Source organism: Mus musculus, chromosome 8 (genome assembly GCF_000001635.26).
Source record: "Mus musculus strain C57BL/6J chromosome 8, GRCm38.p6 C57BL/6J".
Classification (NCBI taxonomy): domain Eukaryota; kingdom Metazoa; phylum Chordata; class Mammalia; order Rodentia; family Muridae; genus Mus; species Mus musculus.
The window spans coordinates 48,658,837-48,675,973 of NC_000074.6; the positions used below are offsets into that span (position 1 = coordinate 48,658,837).

A 17,137-nucleotide genomic window follows, 5' to 3' on the forward strand; every position below is an offset into this window, starting at 1 on the left:
TCTTGTAGTGGAAATTAAGAAGAAAGAGCAGACGAGAAAAATGGTTTGAAAACACCCTGCTTATTCCCAGAACACAGCAGCTATTATTTGTGTGAGCTCTGTGGCATGCCTGGGTCTTGGATTTCCTCACTTATTGGAAAGATGCAGTGAGTGTTAACGCTCTCTCAGCCATGAATGTCTATGCAGAGACAAAAAGTGGTCGCCAATGGAGCATGAGCCAATACTGAGATCACAAGAGAAGTGAATGGAGACAAACATGTTTTAGATAAAATTATGTATCTAAAGCGTTAAAATATCCTCTGACACCGGAGAGTGGCTTATATTTCATCTTTAAGCTAAATCTAAAGAGCTAAACCAAGCCAGGCTTGGCTGTGAATGTCTGGAATTCCAGTACTTGAGAGGTTGAAGTTAGAGGATTGTTGTGGGTCTGAGGCCAGCTTGAGCTACACTAAACTCCAAGACAGCTTGAGCTACTGTGTGAATCCTTGTCTCCAAAGCCTTGTTGATATGAGGAAGGAGAGGAAGTGAGAAAGATATGTGCATGTGTGTTCATACATGTGTGTGTGTGTTCATGCATGCGTGTGTGTGTGTGTGTGTGTGTGTGTGTTCATGCATGTGTGTGTGTGTGTGTGTGTGTGCACTTGGAGGTGCTTTTTGTCTCCTACCCTCAGTCTGAAAGACAAACATGCTGGGCTTCCAAACCAGAGATTATTTTCTGCCTTGGGCCTTTGGTGATTTAAAATTGGAACTGTTCCTCTCAAAGACCCACATGATTAATACAGCTGGTGTCAATATTTTCTTGTCTCCTCTTTCTCCCAGGGATTCTTGGAATCCCCATGTTGCTACTGGGGATTCTGTAAGTAACACTTTATTGTGTGTGTTTCGCAGTCTTTGGCATGTGCCTTTGAATAAAGTTTTGGAGAGCCCTCTGTGTGAGTCACTTCTTTGTTAATATTGTTTCCTTTCTGCTTCTTCCTAAGTCTGCCCTTAGTAAGCATACGGGAAGTCCTCACATTAGGAATGAATGGTATCCAAAGCTAATGAAGACTGGCTATGTTCCCCTGTGATAACGGCACATAGGGTGTTGGAGTGGAACAGAAACCTCAGGAAGCCATGTAACCCCATCCGCCACAGCCCAGACTCGAGATGCCTCTTAGGAATCTTGAGCTCTTAATTCCAGCCAAGGAGACACGTCTTCCAGGAGACTCTTCTGTGAGTTGTCTGCTGGCCATGCTTGGAAGAAGTCCCCTGTGATGGTTTAGATGTGCTCAGCCCAGGGAGTGGCACTTTTAGAGGGTGTGGCCCTGTTGGAATGGGCGTGGCCTTGTTGGAGTAGGTGTGGCTCTGTGGATGTGTGTTATAAGTTTCTCATTCTAGTTGCCTGGAAGTCAGTATTCTGCTAGCAGCCTTCAGATGAAGATGTAGAACTCTCAGCTTCTCCAGCACCATGCCTGCCTGGATGCTGCCATGCTCCTGCCTTAATGATAATGGACTGAACCTCTGAACCTGTAAGCCAGCCCCAATTAAATGTTGTCCTTATAAGATTTGACTTGGTCATTGTGTCTGTTCACAGCAGTAAAACCCTAACTAAGACATCCCCTGAATATTCACTGACGAGCTACAAATGATCCAAAGAAGGACAATAGAAGTCCTGGAGGCTGGGAGTCTGAGAACAGAGATGTGGAATCAGCTACTATCTTTTCTAGAATCAGAAGAAAAGCAGCTTACCTTTCTCTTCATATTTCTGGACTATCTGACTTCTTGTTCTGAACTGGGTATTCATGCCAATTTCCTGCCAAATTGATATCTGTTTTCAATTTGCAAAAGTTACTCACTTATACAAATATTTTTTGAAGATTTATATTTATTTTTAATTAGCATGAGTTCTTTGTCTGCATGCATGTCTGTATACTACTTGTGTGCCTGGTGTTTCCTGAGGTCAGAAGAGGGCGCTGGATCCCCAGGAACTGGAAATACAGATGGTTGTGAGTTATATCATGCGAGTGTTGGGAATTGAACCCAGGTCCTGTGCAAGAACAAATGTTGGTCATGGTAAGCCATCTTTCTAACCCTATTATATATATCTTCTCTATGTTCACAAGTTAGAGATATATCTTCTTTAATATAATGACTTTATTTGGGGGGTACTGTAATTCATATGCAAATTGATTTAAATAAATAACATCATCTAAGCACATGTTCCCTCTAATTAGGGGGTATACACATGGCTTCCAGAGCAGTCTCTATGGACACACAATCCCTTCCTTCTGGCCACCTCTGTTATAACCACTGTGGAATAAAAGTGGCCCCTGTTTCTTCTTTTCCTGAAGCTAAGAAGAGCTACGTAGCTAGCAGAGTTCTGAGTAAGGGAGTTGCTAGAAGTCTCCGGGGAGTGAAGAGGAACCGTCCAATGTGCAGAACAAGACACATCCCTCTGCATCCACAGCCCTTTCAGCAGGGATACGGAGGAGAAGCAACCACTTAGGGGAACAGCAGGGTAAGAGCCACCGTGCTAAGACTGGCAGGGACAATGGTGGGACCCTGGCTCCTGGGTGACAGGTTTGATCCTTGGACCATTGGCCCTTCTGATTCCTTGTGAGAAAATAATCGCTTTAGGCATCTCAGCCACTGTATTTGAAACTTTCTGGTACCCATGGCCCAAGCCATCCATGTGCTACCCTCACTCGCAAATTCATGTCTAGGATTCTTGCTGCCCCCCCCCCCCACCACATTTGTTTTTAATCTGTCTTAATTTATTTTTGACTATGTTGAGAGATATGGGTCCAATTTTATATTCTTCCAGATGGATAACCAGTTGTGCTAGCACCATTTATCAAATCCCACAGAATTAGGATTTTTTTTGTTTGTGTTAAGTTTCCCTATATCCGAGGGTCTATTTCTATGATGTAATTCTAGGACACTGATCTACTTCTTCGTATTGATTCCAATACCACATAGATGTGATGCACCACTTCAGACTATATTAGATGGTATTCACCAGGGCCCTTTCAACCTCACTACTCACTTTCGTATGTTTTGGGGCTAATTTCAGACTTTTATTCTTCTAAATGAATTTAAAAAAATCATTTATTTGAATTTAAAATAGACCAAACTCACTGGGCTATCACTCAATGGCTTTCACGTCTGTGAGTTCATTTTGTGAGAACCACTTTGTTTTTCCAGATTGACAGTTGATCTTACTTTGCTGTTCAGTCATATTTTTAAAGATTTTATTTCTTTATATATGTATATGATGAGTACACTGTCGTTGTCTTCAGACACACCAGAAGAGGGCATCAGATCCCATTGCAGATGGTTGTGAGCCACCATGTGGTTGCTGGGAATTGAACTCAGGACCTCTGGAAAAGCAGTCAATGCTCTTAACCATTGAGCCATCTCTCCAGTCCTGTACAGCCATAGTTTATGAAGATCTTCATATCAGGCTCCATGTCATTCCCATAAGATTACTCCCAAGAGTTCTATAGTGGTAGCAGCCATTAGGACACACAGGCTTTACTTCCAAATGTAGCCAATAATCAATTCTTATGATCGCTTACTAATAACAGTAGATACTATGCACCAGACATTGTTTCTGGTGGTCCACATGTTTGCACTTGCAGGTAACATCTACATGTAAGAAAACACTTATTAATCTAAGAACATTAGAGGCTGAGATAGTGCTGTGAGTTCAAGGTCAATATGGCCCCTATAGTGAGTTCAAGACTAGCCCGGGCTCTATGGTGAAAGTTGTTTTTCAAAACAAAAAACGAACAAATAAAACGAGAGACAAAGGCACGACAAACAAAGCACAGAAGAAAGAAGATTGAAGCAGAAGAAAATTAAGTAGTTATTCCAAGCAAGCTCTTTAGCTAAGATAAAAAATCTGCCACACAGATAATGGATGGCCAAGCTGATTCAAACGTGTCACCAGGACTGGAAGTCTATGCTTCCAACTTCTATATAAATAATACCTATGTTGTCTATATATTAGTCTTGCATTCATTACATGCCAAACTGCACTTCAGATTCTATCTTTGTTCTCTGCAGGCTCGTGGTTTTATATGCATAGAACCACATATTTAAAAAACCCGAAATATACCTCCACTATTTTTCCACTTATTGTAGATACCAAAAAAAAGAAAGAAAGAAAAAACCAAACCAACCAACCAAACAAACAAAACAATTAAAATAATTTTGACTAGCAATCTGGGATTAGGTCAATTGTTTATAAGCTACCGATTTGAAATGAAATAGCCTAGTATCTCACTATCTAGAGTGCTGTTTTAATGTTTAAAAGATCATCTTAAATATAATGTATTTGCATAAATATGTTTAATGGGTTCTTTCTTGTTTTTGACTTAGTAAGCTTTATTGTTTTTAAAAGAATGGCTTCTAGATTTTAATCTAAAACTTTTCCATCATCTATTGATAAAGATCAGGGTTTTTTTTAGTTTGATTTATTAACCTTATTACGTTAACAGATTTTCTAACACTGAAAAAACCTTGCATTGTCTATTAGATTAATAAACACTTGGTTCTTATTAATTTGATCTACCAGACTCTTATTTTTTATATATTTGTGGGTTTTGATATGAAGGAAGTGATTTAAACTTTTACACGGACCTGAGAAACAGGGTCTGCACAGCTTTTCCTGATAGTATTAAGGTTATGCCAATTGCATAATCGACCTTTGACCTGCCTCACTTGAAGAGAACTGTTCCAGGCAGCTTTTAAACACTGGATTTAATGTAAGGCTAATTTTGTTGGTGTTGGTGTTGGTATTGTTTTTTGTTTGTTTATTTGTTTAGTTTTTCAAGACAAGGTTTCTCTGTGTAGCCATGGCTTTCCTGGAACTCACTCTGTAGACCAGGCTGGCCTCTAACTCAGAAATCCACCTGCCTCTGCCTCCCAAGTGCTGGGATTAAAGGCATGCACCACCACTGCCCAGCTCAAGGCTAATTTTTAAACAAGGCTTTCTTCACACTTTGAAATAATCTGGATTTCCCATCATTTCTGAGAATCAGTAATTTCCTCTGGAGTTTCCATTGATGCAGTCTCTGTACTTTCTCCTTCTTTTTGTTCTGAGTCCTTCGCATGGGGTTTTCTTATTCAGAAGTCTTTACTTATGCGGTTTTGGATGGCTAGAGATAGAACCCAGAGGCTCACACATTCTAAGCAATTACACATCTCCCCTTCTTCACTTTTAATGTGGAGGCAGGGTCTTGAACATGTAATCCTCCTGCCTCAGTTTCTAAGTAAGAAAGCAGCCTGAAGCACCATGCCCTGCCCTACTGTTTTTAAAGAAACTGATGTTTTTGTTTGTTTTTAATTCTAGTTTTATATTGCTCACTTATCCCTTATTTCCTTTGGTATCTTTCTTGATAAGTCCTCATTTCTTAAGATGTATGGTAAATTTCCTCATTGTTTTTTTTTAACCATATATATATATATATATATATATATATATATATATATATATATATATGTATGTATGTATTTTTTTTTCTGTGTCAATATATTTCCCTATTATTGTGGCTTTTACCATCTTCTATACATTTTAGAAATACAACTTTATTTTTATTTTGTATTGTTTCTTGTCTCAATGAATGGAAATAATAATCCACAGGGTGAAAAGCATTTTTGTTTTTCTTTTTGTCATTTACTTTTAATTTTACAATACTTTGCCATCGCATTTTGACTATAAAATGTCACATGACTATTTTGTTTCGCTTTTGTGATCCTAATAGCTAACTGGCTTCTGAAATTATTCCATAATACTGTAACTGAATCATATCTATCCAGCATAGTAATCTCTGTCCATATACATAATGTAGCTAAAGAGGGAGGTCTTGCTCTGCGCTCTGAATTCCAGACCGCACAGGGACTCATGATCTGCCTGGTTCGGCGTCCTGAGTTCTAGGGGGTTACCCATATACACTGTCAACCAGCTGGATCTCTTACTTTTTATTTTACATCTGGCTGATTCTGAAGAAGCCAATTCTGAAACGTTGCATTGTAAGTGTGTTTTAATGGTGTTTCTTTTTTTCCAATACTAAACTTTAACTAGCTAACTCATTCAGTAGAAGAGTGTGCGCCTCTTCTACACACGATGTCTTTTGTTGCGCGGTTGTGTTTGAAACTGTGTGCCCCACACAGGCTCTATGTAACTACTCTATCTCAGAGCTCCCCCATTCCTATTAAAATTTTTTAATAATAACTTCTATCTTTATAGATATTAATAAAGCCACCCTTATTTTGCTTGTTGCCTGCATTTGCTTGGCCTCTCTTTATTTTTCAAGCTTTTTAGAGAGCATTTTAAGCGTGTTCCTTGTGAATATCAATAACGTTTATGAACCGGGTGAACAGCTTATGTCAAAGTTCTGAGCATTTATATTTCATACAATGCGTGCTATAGACTTGACTCCTTCCATCTTGCTTTATGACTATTCATGACTTTCCCTGTTTCCCTCCTTTTCCTGGGAGCTGTTTTTGCTAATTTGGCCAGATTGCTGTTCCTTCCCCTTTCCCCCCTGCTAATTAGGTAGGTCTATTGTGCTTTCTCATCTCCTTAATGATCACCTTCCTCTCCTGGCATTCATATTCAAATACATGTTTTTCATTATTACATGAATGCAAGATAGCAATTATTTCGCTCTGAGAAAGCTCTGTTTCTTAAGGCGCTCCCTCCTTCCTTTCAGATGAGATGGGATTGTGGAAATCCTTGGCTCTCCCACAACCATTGGGGTTCACAGAGAATCTTGAACACCTTTAGTTGTAGCCTCATCTTCCTGGCACCCAGCCTCATCTTCCTGGAATCTGGTCCCCATCTTCTTCACCGCCTGCAATCACCATGTGAGTTTTCCTCTTGTCCTTTCCTGGTCCCTCGATCTGCTGTCTCTTCTCGGATATGATGGCCCACAGTGTTGACACAGCCTCTCAATCTTTACCTACCCTAAATACTACGTACCACTTCCCTGACGGATGAATGACACACAGCCCAAGTTAGCTTTAAGAGCATCATGTTCCTCTCACTTCAGCCTCCAGAGAGCTGGGATTGTGGGCGCTGAGCTACCACATCTGGCTGATATGTATGATGAGAATCAGGATGTGTTATCTAGGATACAGCCCTTTGGCATTTGAGAAAATGGTGGAAGCAAAAGAGTAATGATATGCAGCTAGAAACTGTGTTTTCAAGAGAGCATTTACTCTTGACTTGGGCCAATAATGTACCTCCAAAACAGGATGGAAGCCTGCCATCTTGTCTTCATTTTGTATGCGTTTTCTTTGCTTTGGGCGCCAGTTTATCTCTCCACCTAGACATGTTAATCGTTCAAGGATTGTCTCCCTAGGAGTTAACAAGCCCTAGCCTATCTCCATCCCTCAAGGCTGAAGGCACAAAGATAAGACAAGAGTAACCCAGGCCTCTTAGACAGTCATCTTTTTTTTTTTTTTTAACAAACATTGTTTTATAACGTCTAAGTCTAGTTCTCCAGAAGACACCTAAACTAGTCAGACATTAGTGACATTGAAGGTTTTGGACCACGGACTCTCCCATTAAGATGTATAGTTCTTTGCCAAACCAGGAACAAAAACTGAAGGACTTTGATAAAAAGAATTTAAAAAGCACAAGGTCTGAATTGTATCTCTAGCCTTGGGTCATGAAGAATAGAAGACTACTATCTAGCAAGAGACCCAGACAAAGAATAAATAAGTACTGTGGCCCTCTCCCTTAAGATTTAATCCAAATGGACCTTTTAATCAACTGGCCGGGAAGATGCCCTCCCAGAAAGCTCTCTGTTTAACAACTTAAGAAATAGCATAAAGTCTGCCTAAAATGTAAGTCAGCAGAGAGCTACCCTTGGCTGATGTCCACTCATCACAGGAGACAGTCCCCACTCCCCCACCCCTGCCCGACTCCAAAAGGTCCCCTTGGGTTTTGGCCACGCTCACCCCAGGAGAGAGAGTACCTTCTTCCTCAATGATTTCTTTGGCTACTGGCCACTCAGAATGTTTAATTTAGTGTGTCTTGTACTTTCACGTTACAATCTCTATCTTCTACGCTACACTCTCGGTCTCATCTGAATTCTTTTAATGGACATCACAAAGACCAGATAAAGTACAGGCTGCCAGAGAGAGATCCCCATAACAATCACTGCCCTGAAACTGCAGTGGAATCCAGGAACGGCAGAGCCCAGAGGGAGAGATGTCCTCGTCGGATGAGGACAATTATCTACCATGACAAGACTTTAACATGGAGGAGAATTAGTCTCCTGAGAAACAGGATGTCCACTCATGCAAAGAACTTGTTTGGAACACCTTGCAGAACTAGAACCAAGTCAGTGATCAACCAGACCACAGCTAGATCAGCACTAGTTACTTAAGCATCCTTCCTGCTTCCCTGTCACAATTCTTCCTCCCTTTAAAACTAAAAAGCTCATGTTAGTTCTCCAAAGATGGATTTGGGGGTTCACTAGGACCCCCTCCCCCCTATTCTTCCTAATGTGTGCATGGACTAAATGTCTTTTTCCCCCTGTACTTATTTCTTTAGGTGTTATGCTGAGAAGCATAGCGAAGCCTAGATCTTTGGGACCCCAGAGTCCATCTGTTGCCCTGAATCTCTGGTAAAAAGCAGCCACTCTTCCTTAGCCCTCTTCCATGAAGCAGGTCACCAAGGCACACAGCCCTTCTCCAGAAGGCACAAGGCTGCCCCGAGCTCCCTGTTCTGAGGCCTAGCATGTGCTGTGGACACTCTGGCTCATCTCCAGTGTTCCACCTCCATGTGAATCCCAGGCTGGCGTGTTGATGCACACTAATGTGCCTTTTCTCCTGGTGGTCTGTTCACTGTCTGTCCTGTGGATTCAAAGTGCCAGAGCTTCAAGAAATTGAGCTGGGGGACTAATTTTAATCTCTATATCTGTATAGGTAATATTCTATAATGTTATCTACCTCTCTGTCGAATTTAAGCATAGCCATACACCTTCATCTGTGTCCTAAATTCCTGCTTCTTTATATAAGGTCCCACGACAAATAATATAGGTGCAAGGTCTTCTCTGCTTGGCCAGTCTTCTGTTAGAATGGCCGTGGTTACAAACTTAGTGATGGGTGAGGAAATCTGTCCTTCTTTTTTACATTATCAACCACTTATACAGGACCCTGGGTTGTCATTTATCTCATAAAGCATTATTTAATTCTTTTGTATTTTCTATTTTGCACATTAGAAATTCATATAATCTTATTTTTGTAAAGACAAAGAAAATCAGATTGCTTTTGTCTTCCTAGAAAATAATAAAATATCTTTAAGACTGAAGCATTTTTTTCCTGGCTATGCTTGGGTGTCATTCATATGTGTGTCATGTGTGTTTCTTACGTAACATGTGGGGTGTGTGTATGTGTGTGTGGTTAGTGTGTGTATGTGTGTGTTGGTATGTGTGTGGTGTATGTGTGGTGTGTGTGTATGGTTTATGTGTGTGTGTGGTGTGTTTGGTATATGTGAGTATGTATGTGTGTGGGGTGTATGTGGTATGTGTGGTGTATGGTGTATGTGTGGTGTGTGTGTATGGTTTGTGTGTATGTGGTATGTGTGGTGTGTTTGGTATATGTGAGTGTGTATGTATGTGTGGTGTGTCTGGTGTATGTGTGTGTGGTGAATGTGTGGTGTGTGTGTATGGTGTGTGGTGCTGGTGTGTGTGTGTGTGTGCCTATCTGAATTTTGTTTTCTGTTTTGGGCATTAATTTTCTTTGTCATTTCAAATCATTAGTTTGGATTTGAACTAAGACGATGTATACTCTTTCCTTCGACAAATTATTTATTTTATCTTACCTGTTTATATTTTAATTTTGGTACTGAGAATTAAATTCAGGGCCAAAGCATATGCTCTCCTAGTGAGCCATCTCCCCAGGCTGGCTTAGTTTTGGGTTTCTAAATAATGATTATGTGGGTTATTTTCCCTCTAGTACTTGACTGCCATTGCTTTCGTTGGTTCTAATTTTACTGGTACAGATTTCTGTAGGTGTTTCTTATTACATATAGTTAAATGTATATGTATGTATATGTATGTATATGTATGTATATGTATGTATATGTATATGTATATGTATATGTATATGTATATGTATATGTATATGTATAATATGAGTCTGGGTGGATATGTTGCATATGAGTTCAGGTGCCCAAGGAAGCCGGAGGCGTGGGATGCCCTGGAGGTAGAGTAACCTGCGGTTGTAAGCTGCCCGGTGTGGGCGCTGGGAATCAGCTGAGACCCTGCCAGCATAGCACAGGCTCTCCACGATGAGGCATCTCTCAGGCCCCACAGTTCTCCACTTTAGTTCAGATCATTCTCTCTGATCTCCTCTGTCCTTTTTCCTCGGAAGCCTTCGGTTCTGCTTCTTTGCCTCTTAATCCTGCTGACTGTGTGCTGGGTACCATCGAGCACCCGGTACCATTAAACATGCTGTTTTCTTGGGGTCCTGTGAGAAACCACGGGAAGTCCTACTCTGTGCTGTGAACAGGACTTTCTGGTCTCTGAAGCAGATCTCTGTACTGGCATTCACATTCTACCAGGAGTGGAGAAAGAAACTTGCTTAGGTTTCCCTTCTCCCTGAGGGGACAAGAGAGCAGGTGTCCCTGTGAGCAGACACTCATATATGTCGGTCTGATTTCAGAGGCAGACCAGCCTCTGTCTGGAACCCCAAAATGACAGCAGCGTTCTTTCTGGTCTTTCCCCATTCTGAACTCTCATGTGGCACACAGAGAGTCCCTGCCTTTGCCTGGTCCTTTGGGACCCTAAGTTTCTTCATCCCATTGGCACCGTGGATCAGTAGCCATCACTCAGCACAGTCAGGTTGGGAGGCGGTAGAAGAGGGAAATCATTCAAGCCAATATTATACCAGAATCCTGGGCACACATTTACAGGGAGCCCCCGTTACTCTTCTAGTGTTCTTTTGTTTCTTCATTGACCAGGGGCAGAATTCTACATAAAAGGTGGCCTAGCGCTTGGCTACCATGCTACTCTTAGCCTTGGCACTGCAGAGAAAGGCTTATCTCTGGCAGGATCTCACCCAGGATTCCTTCCTCTTTCCTCCTCTCCCTTCTCACCTCTCACCAGCAGAACTTCCCAAAGCATGAGCTGAACCTGGACTAACTATGGCTGAGGTAATGCTGCACATTTGTGGGAGCAGAGGCGCTGAGAACCGGATTGTGATAAGACTAAAGGGAAAGCCAAGTCCCAAAGGGACGAGTGACTGAGGGTGGAGCCAAACAGCTGGGACACCTGGGCTGAGTCACACTTAGCACTTCAGAGCCTGGCTTCTATCTGCCTCTCCCTCTCCCCTCCTTTACAAATCCAGTTCCAGTTTTGACTTAGGTGATGCAGCAGCACAGATGTGGTGTTGCCGCTGCTAACTTTCCTCTCTGTGGCCATTCTAAAAATTAAAAAAAAAAAACACACACACACAGTAACTTTGTCTCTGTGTGTTTTAAAATTGTAAAGTTCACAACACTTAGGCTTTGGGCTGTTTCCGGGTGAGGAATTGGGGGCGGGGATCTTTATAGAATTATTATTGGTCAGAGAACAAAAGTTTTCTTAGTCTTAGAGAAAGTGCCTTTCAAAATTCAACCCTAGAACCAATATTCCATGTTGAAGTTGGTGTCTGTTCTTGTCTGGTCAGGAATACCAGAGGCATATATGCACATAGCACAGACAGCTTTAGCAGGATGGAAAAAAAAATAAACCCTCTATTTTATTCCTTCTTCAAGACTGTGGGCTGATGGGAGACAGCTGTTTTATGAGAAATGTGTCTCTGACCTGATGAGATAAATTCTCTTCAAAGAGGAATAAAAGAAAATAGTATCTAAGAATGTGGAATGTGTGTCATGGTTACCCCAAACCCTTCACACCTACAGCCAGCAGAGCTGCAGAAAGAGAAGTTTCTTCTGATGAACGCTCCCCACCCCCCAAAAAAACTCTCAGGAGATTTAAAGGAATAGAGAGGGAGAGGCAGGGAGGGAGACAGATGGAAATAGATGAGAGAGAGAGGGAGATAGGGAGAAACAGAGAGAGGAAGGGAGAAAGTAAGGGAGAGAGGGAGAAACAGAGAGAGGGAGGGAAAGAGGAAAGGAGAGAGGGAGAAACAGAGAGGGAGGGAGAAAGGGGGAGACGGAGGAATAGAGGGAGGGATGGAGGGAGGGGGAAGGGAGAGAGGAATGGAGGCAGAGAGGGAGAGAGATGGAGAGACAGACAGACAGAGTTGTGGGGGGGAGAGGGAGAGATCCGTGTAAGATCCAGTCCACTTGCCCATGACTGTGACACTGAACTCACCCCAGCTTTACAGGATCTAAATATAACATGTAATTAACGGGAGTCACCTGCCAGTCAGTGAAGCCATAAAAAATCTGATTAAAATCAAATGTGATGACAGGCCAGGAAAGAAAAAAAATCTGTTTGTTAAAAATAAAACCCCTAGGTTTCTCCATTATGAGGTCCCCATGTAATGGCATCAACGGGGGTCTCTACTTAGTCCTTCCTGCAGGTGACGTGGCATTTTCCAGTGTCCTTTAAGGTAGAGGGACACAGGACCCAAAGAACACCCTGTTTTAAGACTCTGCAGAGGAGCTAAATTAGCGAACTACGTTGGAGCTGTTTCAAGGATCTCTGGCTACTGTTAATATTGTTAATCTTTCATTTTTATTGTGTGTGTGTGTGTGTGCTGTCAGGAGCAGTGGCAGGAAGCACATTTTGTCAATTAAATAATTAATCCCACAGCATAATAGTCAGTAAGGAAAGACTGACATTTGTTAGGCTCAAAGCAAAAGAAAGCCTGGGAGGGTTTTCCATTGTGCTTGCTCAAGAAAAACATCATTTGGTAGCAGGCTTGTTTCTCTGCTACACCTACCGATCCTGCCACAGCGAGGAAGACGAGAGAGAAGTCTGGGACACAGACGGGGCTCACTTGTCGTGAAAGCATTAGGTCCTGGGTTCAGATGCCAACACCCATGAAAAATGCACTTTTGCTGGATGTCAACCTTTTGCTTTCACAGGAACACAACACACACACACAGGGGGGGGGGGCGGAGGGAGAGAGAGAAAAAATAAGAGAGAGAGAATAAGAGAGAGAGAGAATAAGAGAGTGTGTGTTCACAAGGTTTTCCTAGTGCTAATCTTCATCCACATGAGAAAATGAGATCAACTTTATTTCCTATCCATGGCTTGGATGAGCTCTCTCCTCTCTACACAAACCATCACATTGTAATGGAAAACTGGGAAAAATCCACTGTCATAATCCAAGTGGCATTTTTTTTTATTCTTGTTTTCTTTTTTTGGACCCGCACAGAGCTCTGGGGAGAAACTCTAGAGGCTTGAAGTTCAAAGGTTCCCCTCCAGGATAGTCTCACGGGGAAGAGCTAGCCGTGGGCCTCTCCAAGCCTTACCATCTGGGTGAGATTGTGTGGGGCCTCCATCAGGTGACCACCCACAGCACACTTGCTACCCTAGGGCATGGTACGCACAGGTACACATGAGCAAGAATTAGCTGCATAGCCCACTGATGCTTCTAATGAATTTGAATCATAGGCCTAAGCAATGAGTCCTACCAGGTCTAAGCACTTGCTCTTTGGCTCTTCCTGTCTCTTCCGCTCATAACCTGCCCCTCATCCCATCCCTACATGGGGATCCAGATGAGAGGCCTCCATCTGCCGCCTGGCTCCCTTTCACCTTCGCTAGCTCCCCGGCTCACAAGGGGCTGACGAATGGTTCTCCTTGGAACCCTAAGAACTCTGGTTTTTGTGGCTTCCACAGATGGTGTCGCCAATGCCGTCAACAACAGCCTGCGCTGGATTAGTACTGCCTAGGAGGTGAAAATTCAAGTGAGCTATTTTTAACCTGTTTAAGCATCCTCCACTCTGCCAAAAAAACGAAATGCCAGCTTGGGGTGGGGATGAGCCTCGCGGATGCTTCGTGCCACATGTTCCATTGACTTGTCTCCTAATAGTGCTCAACAATGTAAGGCTGCTCTTCCCACAACATGGCACCAAACAGTTATTTTTAATGTATATGTATATGCATATTATATGTGTATGTGTATATATATGTGTATGATGGTATATGTATATGTATGTGTATGTGTATGTGTATGTGTATGTGTATGTGTATATGTATGTGTATGTGTATATGTATATATAAAGTAAGACTTCATTTAGGTTTCAGATGACACTCATTGTCTACTTTTAAAAAACGGTGAAAAGTGTATGTTGATAATGTCTTCCAGCTGTGCGGATGCTGTGAGAGGAAAGCGTGGGTTCAGCATTCTTTATTATCTGGTATATATACGGATCATATAAATGTTCCCTGACTTACCAAGAGTACACAGCCATATGTGTTCTGTATCTCCCTCAAAACAAGTTAAAAACCTGAAGCTATCTCTTCCCTCTTCGTGAGATTTCATACCAGCATTTAGTAGAGCGTGCTTTTGACGGGGACTACCCTTGAGGAAATCGAATTAATTTATTTTAGACTACGAGCTGACTTGGACAAATGAAAACACTCTCAGTTTTTGGAGGATGGCTGCTCTGGTAATGTGGAGGGGAAAGGAATCATGGGAAAGTTTTAGAATTGTGAGTGACAGATGTCCTGCATTGTCATCTTTTTTTTTAAAGGGTCTTGGGTTTTCCCCACCCTAATGTCAACTCCTTTAATGACTTTGCCAGGGAGGTGACTGGAAGCACACACACACATATCATTTATTACTAAGGTTCCATTTTTTTTTTCTAGTTTCCCCAGTTAAATTAGCCAAGGGACACTAATCCCATGGACTTTGAAATGAACATGGAAGAAGGTTTGACTTTTACTCGGGAAATCTTGGCCACATTTCAATACTAAACAAAACAACATACGACTGACTGTATGCCTTTATCTAGGACAAACTCTTGTCTACACTTTGAGAACCAGTCATTCTAGGATGGCAAACTAAAGTTACAGGGGTTCTTTGCACTGGCAAGACAGGGAGACAGGAAAAGGGAATGTAGAAATGGTCAGGAAATATATGCAAATGACCAAGCCATTGAATTATGGAAAACCAGATTGTGTTAAGGTCTGAGGTTGCATGGGAGGAAGACAAGGGAACCCTTCTGTGGCTCACTCTTGCTTACGCTAGACACCAGTGGAGGGCTGGCATATTGACGTAATCTAGAATCCTAAGCCTATTCTTAGGAGGTTTTTATGAGGGTTTTTGCCCCCTCTCAATACCTGCTTCCCTTATACCAGTCTTAACTGTAAAAGCAGTGTTTGTGAGTGTTCATTCAACTAAGAAAAACTTGAAACTTTGATCATGTGTGAAACTATCACTCTCACGCATGTATCATGTGTTTCCATGTGTGTCAGTCTGTGAATCCATGTCTCATGGGCGGCTTTCTACCTCCCATTTGATATACTCTGTGACCTGTTGGGTTATCTCCAAATCAGAACCAGTAACCAGGACAAAGAAAATGTTCTCTTTCTCTAGGGCTTGAAACCCCGGGGCACCTCTTAAGTTAAGAACGCGTGCGGATACCTTGTTCTACTAGAGCGGGTGGGCACCTACCTTGTCTAGTATACTCGTCGGCTTCTCTGTGGACCAAATCCTTTACTCTGTTTCCATAAAGCAGCCGTGAAGAATCATGATCGAAAGCTTTCAAGGTTTCACTGGAACTATAGGACTTCTGCGTGGGGACCCTACACTCCTCATTGTCCGCGGACGAGTTTGTATAGCGCCTTTCCTTTTCCCGTCTGCTCTTGGTCAAGGAGCAGTAAGGCCTGCGTTCCTTCACATCCATACTTCCTTCATTCCTTCTCTGTGCACATCGGTCCGGCTTCTTAGAACTTCAGCGCTCAGAGTTCAGCTCTCACGGGCCTTTCTGCGAAGAGAAAAAGGTTGGCATGACGTCAGCGAAAGCATCCGCAGACTGACTCCTCACTGGCCTTCTTAGCTGAGGATGGGCTCAACAATAGCTTTGCTAGCTGGAATCCCACTTTCAACATGAAACTGATAGCCCTAAGATTCTTCTATTTACATAGTCTGTAACACCGACAGGTGAGACACAGTCCTGCTCTGGGCATTCATATTAATTACGTTACAAAATTCCTCTCCCCCCACCCTCAAGAAACACACACATGAATACAACATAAAAATTAATCTCGAGCTTAAACAACGCTATAGAAACCCACTTAAAAAAAAAAAAAACCTGGCGTCAACAGTTTGTTCAGTTTTCCATTGTGGAAAAGTTTTTGCCCATAGCATGTACCTCTTTTGCAAATAAATTGCCTTTCTTTTCCTTAACCCTCCCACCCCGGCAAAAAAAAAAAATTATTATTATTTTTTTCATCTCTTTATTTTATTTTATTTTTTTTAAATAAGCACAATCTCATTTTCTTTTTTTTTTTTTTTTTAAAGATTTATTTATTTATTATATGTAAGTACACTGTAGCTATCTTCAGACACTCTAGAAGAGGGAGTCAGATCTCATTACAGATGGTTGTAAGCCACCATGTGGTTGCTGGGATTTGAACTCCGGACCTTCGGAAGAGCAGTCGGGTGCTCTTACCCACTGAGCCATCATCTCTTTAAAGCATAGGAACAAATTGGGAAATTGAGAGATTCTTACAGCAGGGACCTCATCAAATGAATTGAATAGTTTATTCTTTTTCTTTTTTTCTTTTTTTTTCTTTTTCTTTTTTCTTTTTCTTTTTCTTTTTCTTTTTTTTTTTTTTTTTAACAAAGACTTTTGCTTTCAGAGGGTAATTTCCATGCGTTAAGGAGCTAAATGTCTTCAACTGTGGAAAGAACCGGCGCCCCTCTCATACCCTTCTCGTTAAATGCCCTGATTTCCCTCCCTGGCATGTGCTCTTCACCAGTGCTACCCTGACATTTAAGGCAATTCAAGTGGCTAATTTGATGGGGGTACTTTCTTTCTTTTCTTCAAGATTTTCTTCAAGCAAGATTCCATTAGACGGAGCAGGGCAAGCTGTGTTTCTTTGCTTAGCAGCTCTGCTTCCTGAGTTTGCTGGACAGTGTGGAGCAGGTTCGGGTTTCTGCTGCAACCTGGAAGATGGAGAGCGCCCAGGGCGAATCGGCATTCTATGCCCCTCTGCTGTGTCTCACTCTGTCC

General features: G+C 42.0%; 1 protein-coding gene and 1 long non-coding RNA gene across 23 annotated transcripts in view; one reads left to right on the forward strand and one right to left on the reverse strand.

The window, feature by feature from the left end:
• The window catches only part of Tenm3 (teneurin transmembrane protein 3), a 1,297,160-nt gene that overhangs the window by 433,172 nt on the left and 846,851 nt on the right, over positions 1-17,137 (reverse strand). For 18 of the 20 annotated variants that reach the window (XM_006509405.3, XM_011242216.3, XM_011242218.3 and 15 more), the window contains one exon: positions 15,574-15,886. In XM_006509405.3, coding sequence (XP_006509468.1) covers positions 15,574-15,805 — 232 coding nt within the window. In that variant the 5' untranslated portion in view covers positions 15,806-15,886. Of the gene's footprint in view, positions 1-15,573; positions 15,887-17,137 lie in introns of those variants that run through there. The other 2 variants (NM_001145937.1, NM_011857.3) reach the window with 1 other exon arrangement.
• Gm39178 lies at positions 1,968-13,056 on the forward strand. Of its 3 annotated transcripts, none has more exons than XR_003947394.1 (3): positions 1,968-2,497; positions 6,699-6,852; positions 8,549-9,224. It is a non-coding gene; the product is annotated as a predicted gene, 39178 (long non-coding RNA). The 3 variants fall into 3 exon arrangements; XR_870427.2 differs by having other exon boundaries at positions 1,970-2,052; positions 2,331-2,497; positions 6,699-13,056; XR_001778778.2 differs by having other exon boundaries at positions 6,699-13,056.